This window comes from Heterodontus francisci, chromosome 2, assembly GCF_036365525.1.
Source record: "Heterodontus francisci isolate sHetFra1 chromosome 2, sHetFra1.hap1, whole genome shotgun sequence".
In the NCBI taxonomy this organism is placed as follows: domain Eukaryota; kingdom Metazoa; phylum Chordata; class Chondrichthyes; order Heterodontiformes; family Heterodontidae; genus Heterodontus; species Heterodontus francisci.
Genome location: NC_090372.1, coordinates 76,048,551 through 76,058,734, shown reverse-complemented (window position 1 = coordinate 76,058,734; position 10,184 = coordinate 76,048,551). Strand labels below are relative to the sequence as shown.

Sequence of the window (10,184 nt, the reverse complement as noted above, 5' to 3'; positions counted from 1 at the left end):
CAGACAGCTGCCAGGGAGAGGGATAGAAAGATTCATCTGTCAAGACCCCCCATCACCAGATTTTAATACTGCTGAAGCCAGAGCTTCTTGCTCGCTACAACAAAGGATTGAACTGTATGCTTGCAATTGGGACAAATAAGTTTTAAACATTCTTATAAACATAAATGGATAAAACAAATTATCTTCATTTTCTATTCAAATGATTTTAGTTCCAATAATTCAAAGGATTACTGTGTAACAAACATTAAACTTTTCCCAACAGCTGAATCTGTCTTTATTGTTAACAAAAGTTCCACTGCAACATAAAGCTGGACATACCATTACCAGTGACAAGCAAAGCTTAAATACAGCAAAGTATTCTGATCTAAAAATAGCAAAATGATTCAGAAAATGTATACCAGTAGGCATTTACAGAGATGGGAAATTAAATATCAAGTTCACAATGAAGGACATTTTAAACATCTTAGTGGAAATGTAATGTTTTGCAGGATATATATTCAGGTACAATTGTCCATAAATACACTCTTCATTTCTTATATTTTTATGTAGTTGGAATGAGATCAAAACTTCAAACTCAAGATTTCAGACATGCAAAAACTTATTAAAACAAATTCAGATGAACTACTAAATATCTGTAAATAGTGACAGGTTTTGAAGACTGAAACACCATACAGTTTAAGATCCTTAATAGATTATATGCAGGAAATGTGATTTTGTTTGATATCCTAAAAGGCAAACTGCAATCAATTTTAGGATTACTATCCATGGCATAATGATGCATTGCAAGTAGTGTTCAAATAAAACACAAGTCGTTGTTTTCTACTGCAACTATTCACATCAGTAACCTTGCAGTGATTATTCATGCTTTTACATAACATTTATATGCTGCATTGTATACTTGAGATTAAAGATTTTTTTTTGAATATAGCAAAACTACTCATTTAGCCCAGTATTAAACATGCCTTTCAGTGATAGCAATATATAGTGTACTAGCTAAATTGTTAACATTCAATGTAACCAACCTTGGTTATGGATCAAGGAAATTAAATAGGCTTTGTAATTTAATCAAAGCTCTGAACACTTTCAGGAAAATGGGTCAAGACATGTTTTTCAAATGCACGCTGATCACAATCTGGGGCGAATTGTTCATTGCACATGGGGCACACCTTCCAATGACTTTCAACATGCTCTTCAAATTTGCTCTGATCATAGTTGGGTGGAAATACCACATCACAAAGTGGACACTTCTTGTGAAGATCAAGGCTACAAAATTAAAAGTAAAACACCTTAATGAATACCTTTTTAAAAATATGGAAAACGTTATATGGAAAATACATTTCAGAGAATGCAACTTGCCTTGAATTAAAGCAAAAGTGAGCACCTCGCTCTTGTAGCAGGAATCCTGGAGGATCAGAAATACCTGTTGGTGAAACATTGCTATCTTCATCCTGTCAAAAGTAAGACGACATTAGAGCACATAAACTAGGAAATGACATAGAATAATTGCAGTTTAATTTATTTGTAAGTGCTCATACAGCATAACACAAAACTATAAAATATTGGTCAGTCCAAAATATTTTGTCTATTTTGCAATAATACCCTCCAGATCAGCTCCTGATCTCATTAAAGCCTTTGTCCAAACATGGACCAAAGAGCTGAACTCCAGAGGTGAGATAAGAGTGACTGCCCTTGACATAAGAGCAGCATTTGACTGAGTATGGCATTAAGGAGCCCTAGCAAATCTGGAGTCAAAGGGAATCGGGGGAAAACTCTCCATTGGTTGGAGTCATACCTAGCACAAAGGAAGAAGGTTGTGGTTGTTGGAGGTCAATTATCTCAGTCCCGGGACATCACTGCAGGAGTTCCTCAGGGTAGTGTCCTAGGCCCAACCATCTTCAGTTGCTTCACCAATGACCTTCCCTCCGTCATAAGGTCAGAAGTGGAGATGTTTGCTGCTGATTGCTCAATGTTCAGCACCATTCGCGATTCCTCAGATAATGAAGCAGCCCGTGCCCAGATGGAGGAAGACCTGAACAACATCGAGGCTTGGGCTGATAAGTGCCAAGTAATATTCATGCCACACAAGTGCCAGGCAATGACCATCTCCCCTTAATGTTCAATAGCATCACCATCGCTGAATCTTCCACTATCAAAATCCTGGGGGTTATCACTGACCAGAAACTGAACTGGACCAGCCACATAAATGCTGTGGCTACAAGAGCAGGTCAGAGGCTGGGAATTTTGCAGCGTGTACCTCACCTCCCGACTCACCAAAGCCTGTCTACCATCTACAAGCCACAAGTCAGGAGTATGATGGAATACTCTCTGCTTGCCTGGATGGGTGCAGCTTGACACCATCCAGGACAAAGCAGCCCGCTTGACGAGCACCCCATCCACCACCTTCAACATTCACTCTCTTCACCACCAACGCAGTGGCAGCAGTGTATACCATCTACAATATGCACTGCAGCAACTTGCCAAGGCTCCTTCGACAGCACCTTCCAAACCCGCGAGCTCTCCATCTAGAAGGACAAGGGCAGCAGATACATGGGAACACCACCACCTGCAAGTTCTCCTCCAAGCTGCACACCATCCTGACTTGGAACTATATCACCATTCGTTCACTGCCGCTGGGTCAAACTCCTGGAATTCCCTTCCTAACAGCACTGTGGTATACCTACACCCCGACTGCAGCGGTTCAAGAAGGCAGCTCACCACCACCTTCTCAAGGACAATTAGGGATGGGCAATAAATGCTGGCGACACCCACATCTCTTTAGTGAATCAAAAAAAAAATGCCTTCATATAATTTAGACACACAGATCCTTAATCACCGTAAGAACATTTTCAGCACTGGAGAAATTAATTTGAAGAGAAAAGGTTTAAGAAAAAAATTCAATGAATAAAGTGACAGCAAATAGATTGAATGGCTATTTAATCTGATTCAATGGATGCCTCAATGATCCACACAAAAAAATGACTATGAAACATGCAGTATATAGATGGAGCCAGAACCCCTATTAGAACAGTTGAATAGGAAAACACATTTCAAATGGAATTTTTAAAAAAACCTAGAGAACAGAAAAGCTGTCAATTATAATTTTGCAAAGTCTGTCAATCATGATCGCCACAAGAAAAAAAACTGTTCAGCCTTGCACCGTACTTGCCAGTGGTCAGTTCTGAGTGATCTGTATATCCCAGTAATGCCAGCCAAGCGTTTCACACATGTCACAGTGCAGTCAGACATATCAGCTAAATTGCCCAGTTGGGCTGCTCCTCTCATCAGTTCTGTCAGCAGTGCTCTCATTTCACGAGCACTAACAGCACATAAATATCTGCAGCAGGCACTGATGAGGATCACAGTGCTGATGGACAGCAAGGTCGGCCTCACAGCTCCCATCAACAGTCAGTGCGATGCTGCATCACTGGAGGATGTGTCCAAATCTGCTTGCAATTTGAAAAAGGATTATCTGCTGAGAAACTCATGTATATGGATCACATGCACCACTCAGCAGACAAGTATTGCACAGAGCAAAAAATATAATGCAACAAGAAAATCTCTGTTCCTAAACCTTAAGGGTACATTTACACTACAACTTCAGTGTTACTGTGAATAATTTTGAATTACAGTATAAATACAGAGTTGGGGTTTGATCTGCACACTCTTTAAAACATTAATATTAATGTCTATGTAGGGTTTTGATGCTGCCACCCACACCCTTTATGTTGACATTTTAGCATCTGGAAGTGGAACTCTGTGCATACTTGTAACTATTCATGCACAGATCTCTCTCCTGGACAGGAGAATTGGAGTTCCAGACCAGCAGTACAAATGGAGTACCAACTGGATGGAACCCATTCTGAGACCTGCAGCCACAGTATAAATGGATAAAAGGTTTAACTTCTTCCCACTCCCGAGTTCCCCACAAATAATCGCAACTAATAGGTTTTTCAGAACAAGCTTGTTTTTCCGTTGGATGCTTGGGAGGAAAATGTTATTTAATAAAATGCAAACAGCTTAGATGCACAAGACAAAAAAGATGCATGTAATCCCTAAAATGTAAATTAAACATTCTGAGCACTGTAAACTGCTAAAATTTTATTGGGGCAAGAGAGGACAAGACAAAAGGAGAAGAGAAATTTGTTACAATCTTTACCACAAAGGACTAGGAATTGTCTTCAGGATTTTTCCATGCAATAAACAGCACAGATCATTTTTCCAGCAATCAGAGAAGAGGGAAAAATGCTCCACTAAGTGCTTTCAACATTTCCTACCAATGCTTATTCACCCACGTTTCCTCATGAACAAAAGCATTAGTTACCCAATATTTGCAAAATTACAATGGGAAAAGCTAGATGTTACATTTGCAAAGGTCAGAAATTCCATTTGTCCTCAAATATACAATTGCTATTGACAACCAAGTTAACAGGGGAAACCTGTTAAATGAGAACAAGCGAAAACATACTGAACCAGCGATTTAAAAAAATTCTGATGTCCCATATTTAGCATATAATTAATTAAGGAAAATAATTATCTTTTAGCACTTAGCCCAAATGCAGCAAAAGTTGACTAAAGATGCCTCAAGTAATAGAATTGCTTTGCTCTATATGTTGATCAAAATCAGCTTTCTCTGTACTTTCAATATAATCTCACTCAGCAGTTCAATTGGCACCACACAGCAACCAATATTTAACTATAAAAGGGAATAATGAGGTCTTTGTGGCAAATCGGTAAATCACTCACTCTATATTTTTAGACATGCACTTACATACATTTATGCTGTGGTAAAGAATTTGTAACTATCATCTGAACATGTTAAATTCATTAACCAGTTTAAATGTCATCCTGTCACTATATATAACTTCAAATGATATGTAATAACTTATACAGATGCAGACTATAGTTTTTTTTCATCAAGTAACCATACATGTCAGTTTCTTTCCACTTATAAACCTGACCTCTTCTAAACAATAATTCACATTTATAAAGTGCCCTTAACACAAGAAATGTTCCAAAGTGCTTTACAGAAGTGTTATCATAAAGAAAAACTGACACTGAGCCAAAGCAGGAGACATCAGATGGGTGGCTTAAAGTAAGGTCAAGGAGGTAGATTCTGAGGAGTGTCTAAATGATGCAGAGAAAATTAGGGAGGGAACTGAAGAATATAGTGCCTAGACAGCTAAATGCATGGTTGTCAATTGTGGGGCGCAGGGCGTAGAGAAGGATTAGAAGCCAGAATGGAGGAACACAGAATTTTCAAAGCATTGTTGGGAAGAGGTCAACAAAATACTGAGCGGCAAGGTCATGGAGGGATTTGAACATGAGGATGAGAATTTTAAATGAGATGCGGGTGAACTGCAAGCCAATGTCAGTCAGAGAGCATAGGGGCAATAGGTGAACAGGACTTGGTACATGTTAGGATACAGGCAACAGAGTTTTAGATGAGCTCAAGTTTATGGAGGGTTGAAAGTGGGAGGCAAGCTAGGTGAGCATTAGAATAGTCGAGTTGGAGGTAACAAAAAAATGGATGTGGATTTCAAAAGCAGATGGGCTGAGGCGGAGCAGAAATGGGCAATGTTATGGAGGTGGAAGCAAGCAGTTTTGGTTATGGAGGATATGGGGTCAAGAGTTCAGCTCAGGGTCAAGTAGGAAGCCGTGAACAGCCTGATTTAGCCCGAGACAGGCGGGGGAGGAGAGATGGTATCAGTGGGGTCAGAATCAATGGAGTTTGTGGGTTGAGCCAAAAACAATGGCTTTCAACTTCCCAATGATTGACTGACAAAAATTGCGGCCATCCAGGATTAGATATCGGACAAGCAGTTCAACAACACACGGGCGGCATAGTGGTGCAGTGGTTAGCACCGCAGCCTCACAGCTCCAGCGACCTGGGTTCAGTTCTGGATACTGCCTGTACGGAGTTTGCAAGTTCTCCCTGTGACCGTGTAGGTTTCTGCCGGGTGCTCCGGTTCCTCCCACAGCCAAAGACTTGCAGATTGATAGGTAAATTGGCCATTGTAAATTGCCCCTAGTGTAGGTAGGTGGTAGGAGAATGGTGGGGATGTGGTTGGGAATATGGGATTAATGTAGGATTAGTATAAATGGGTGGCTGTTGGTCGGCACAGACTTGGTGGACCGAAGGGCCTGTTTCAGTGCTGTATCTCTAAATAAATAAATAAAGTCAAGAGAGGTGGTGGAAAAGCAGAGTTGGGTATCATCAACATACATGTGGAACCTGACGTCATATCTTCAAATGATGTTGCTGAGGGACAGCAATTAGATGAGGAGGGGGAGGTGGCCAAGCATAGAGTTTACAGTATAAGGATTAGAAGGCAAGCCATTCCAGGAGATTCTCTGGCTACATTCAGATGGGCAACAGTGGAACCAGGTGAGGACAGTTTCATTCAGCTGGACAACAGAGTAGCAGCGCTGGGGGAAGATGGCATGGTCGACCATTTCAAACTCTGCAGAGGGGTTAAGACTGTTTGTGCACCATGGTCACACAGTCTCAGAGGATGTCATTTGTGACTTTGATTAGGGATGTTTTCATGCATATAAGCAAAAAACTTGTTGGAGGGGTGGCATAGAGTTGCAGGATATATGAGCATGCATTTGTCAGCTGTAATTTGCAAAATTCTGTATCTTCAATGTTAGATTCTCACTCATTTTTTAATACATTCCAAATGTGAAATTTTTACTCTATCACAATTATGCTTGCAGATTAGGATTCTCGAGTTTCACCATTCATGACCATTTGAATGTCCACTAATCTAGTTTATAAAAAAGACGTGTATTTATATAATGCCTTTCACAACTTCAGCCAATTAAGTACATTTTTTTGTTTAAGTGTAGTCGCTGCTATAATGTAGGAAACAAGACAGCCAAGACTTCTCAGTTAATCACAATTAACACAAATAGATAATCTGTCTTTTATTAAAGTGATATTGGTTGAGGGATAAATATTGGTCAGAACATCAAGGCAAACCTCCCTTCTCTTGTTTGAAATTGTGCAATGGGAACTTGCAAATCCTGAAGGGACTTAGCTTGTTCAAAAGTGCAGCACCTCCACAGTACTGTATTCTATCAGTACTGCACTGGCTTAAATCTCTGGTTGTGTTACTTGAACCCACAACCTTCTGACTCGACTCAGAGGCAAGAGTGTGACCAACGAGCCAAGGCTGACACATATATTGCAGCGTACAGAAAATAATCACAGGATATGCTTAAACAAGGGCAATTTAAGACTGGTCAGCAATAAGAAAATGTAACTGTCGCTCTATCTCGTTTTTCCTCTGTTATCAAGACAAGTATGTTTCTAGCAGAACAAGAGATGCAGTTCCACAGTCAAACTCACTTACGTTTTAAAATAAACAGACAGCTGTGTCTCACCAAGCAGGTATCATTTATATTAAGCAGCTGGTGAAAAAATAAAGATGTGTGTACGCAATATAAAATAAAAATATCGAAGACAAATGAAAATATTTCTGCAGGATTAAAATTACAATTTCAATTTGGCAGAAATGAAGTTCTAAGATTAGTAGACTCCAGTTTAAAGATGCCTGACTAATTCCTATTGTTTTGCTGGATATCTGGTTATGTGAAGTAGCTACTGAATCCAACAAAAATTAATAATGAGTTATTGTATACCTAAACATTTTTCTGATTAAATTATATTGGAACTAGCCTCTAAAGCAAAAAAACTATATCATTTTTCATTCCTTAAGCATCAAGTGGTTTCATGTTCTCTATAAAGCTTGCAATTCTGTAAAATCTATGACGTACATTCAGTTATCTTCACTGGTGACCCACAGAAAATCTGCTTATTGGAACACATTAGAGTCCCTCTGTCTCATTACAAAAGCTGAGCTATGTCAGCAAATGAGCACAAGACACAAGCTCTTTCTCATGGGTTTGCAGAAGGGCACAGAGGATCAAAGATACTCGAATCAGAGTGAATATGGTGCTAATTAAACTGCGGCAGATGACTAAAAGAGCTTGTCATGTGGAATACATGCACTAGGCATGGTCATATTAGAAATGCAGAATGAACACCAAGGTAGGTAACATCATCAAGTGTACATTTCTATTCTTTCAATTTGGTATGAAAGTTGTGACAGTTTTTCTAATTATATGCAGTAATAGACAGAAGAGGCCAAAAGTCAGGTAGGTGAAAATCATTTTCCTTTCCTAAGATGCTGAGCCCGAGATTGGAAATCATGCCTGTCTGAACACTGTTCAACTTCAACAAAGGTTAATAGCAATTAAATGCAGCAAACTAGACTAAATGAGAAACAGGTCGTGATACCACTGTATTCATTGTGAACAGAATAGCAGAATTCCAACGAACAGAGCACTGTAAACAATCAGAAATTTGTCTAGGGCACTGAATTAAATTGCCATTGTAAAATAAAATCTCATCCCCTCCAAAAACACAAATCAGTACAAATTCCAGTTATCTGTACGAGAATCAAATTCAAGTCAAATTACTTGAACTGATGACAATTACAGAATCGGATATTAGTGCTGGAGATGGTAACCTCATTCACATTCACCAACACTGCTTCTCAGCTCATCTGTTGCTGAAACTCTCATGAATGCCATTGTGCATTGTTTTCTCCTTTCAGGTGAAGCAGCAATTTACTTGTACTACTGTCAATTTAGTACACTGTATTTGCTGCTCACAATGCGGTCTCCTCACAATGGGGAGACCAAACGCAGATTGGGTGACCGCTTTGCGGAACACCTTCGCTCAGTCCGAATACACGACCCCGAGCTTCCTGTCGCTTGCCATCAACGCAAGCTCGAGGAACAGCATCTCATTTACCGATTAGGCACGCTACAGCCTACAGGGCTGCACATGGAGTTCAATAATTTCAGAGCAAGACTGCCCCCCCCCTTTTTTAGTTTTTAAAATTTTTTTATTTTATTTTAGCTTGTTTCATCATTCATTTTTTTTTACCATGTGCCTGCCCACTTTTTTTCATGTTTGTGCTGTTCATTATTCGGTCATTTAACAACCTGCACCAACGCTTTGTCTTTCACCACATCATTAACACACCCTTTGCCTTTGCTCCCTGACCTTCTGTTCAGTTATTCTGTGTCCCTCTATCCTATCAACACCTCCCCTTTATTTGTTTAAAACCTATTACTTTTCTAACCGTTGCCAGTTCTGATGAAAGGTCACGGATTTGAAACGTTAACTCTGCTTCTCTCTTCACAGATGCTGCAAGACCTGCTGAGTATTTCCAGCATATTTTGTTTTTATTTCAGATTTCCAGCATCTGCAGTATTTTGCTTTTACTCCTTAAAACCTACCTTTTTTGACTAAGCTTTTGGTCACCTGTCCTAACATCTCTTTATGTGGCTAAGTGTTAAATTTTCTACGACACCGCTCCTGTGAAACACCTTGGGATATTTTCCTCTGCTAAAGGTGCTACATAAATGCAAGTTGTTATTCAATGCAAAATCTCTCCAGCCCAGATAGAGCTGACACCAATTAATGGAATCAGGGCTGCTGAAGACACATTCTTATTACAAAATTTCTTTTCAAGGCACAAATCAATTTCCAGTGCATTTGATATGGTCCAAACCCCCCAACCAGAAGAGACCCTAAGTACAACATTTAACATCGACCAGATAGTTCAAATGCACAACTCAAGACTATAATATTTTTTCTAAATGCAATTACGCATTTTTGTGCAATGTTATTTGAACCTGATTAAACACTAACATGCTCTTCCAAAGTTACTTTCTCTCTTATGTTGTACTGCAACTCCGTCACGACACACTGTTCGTCAACCCTGGCTGGATTTTTACTGCATACTTTTCAAACTCAAACTGGTTAGTTTAAGATCGGCTCCTTGTACAGGTCTCATCTGGGAGCTTCAGTGATTTGAATTGTCTTCTGAGTGATACTACCATTTTTGCATTGACGTGCATCCAAAAATAAATGTTGCATCAAGGCAAAATTAGTCATATAAATGCAGCCTTAGACAGCAGACTGACAACCTATTTCTGGCAATGTTGCTCTATAACAGTTCTAAGGAAATGCTCATGTCAAGATTGATTAGGTCTCCAACTCTGTACCCCTTGAAAGTAGCAGCTTGCCTCCCTCGCACAGTTCCATTTCAGATAGTCTGGCTGAAATCAGAAGTTCAACTGGTAAGAACATAGGAACATAAGAAATA

The 10,184-nt window shown here is 39.5% G+C and overlaps 1 protein-coding gene across 2 annotated transcripts in view; it reads right to left on the bottom strand.

Annotated features, from left to right (window-relative positions):
- Positions 1-244: 244 nt before the first annotated feature.
- Positions 245-10,184, bottom strand: part of tax1bp1b (Tax1 (human T-cell leukemia virus type I) binding protein 1b) — a 153,264-nt gene continuing 143,324 nt past the window's right edge. Inside the window, exons 17-18 of one of the 2 annotated variants that reach the window (XM_068059371.1) lie at positions 1,357-1,448; positions 245-1,263 (exon numbers count right to left, since the gene is read on the bottom strand). In XM_068059371.1, coding sequence (XP_067915472.1) covers positions 1,062-1,263; positions 1,357-1,448 — 294 coding nt within the window. In that variant the 3' untranslated portion in view covers positions 245-1,061. The remainder of the gene's footprint in view (positions 1,264-1,356; positions 1,449-10,184) is intronic. The other variant, XM_068059380.1, reaches the window with a different exon arrangement.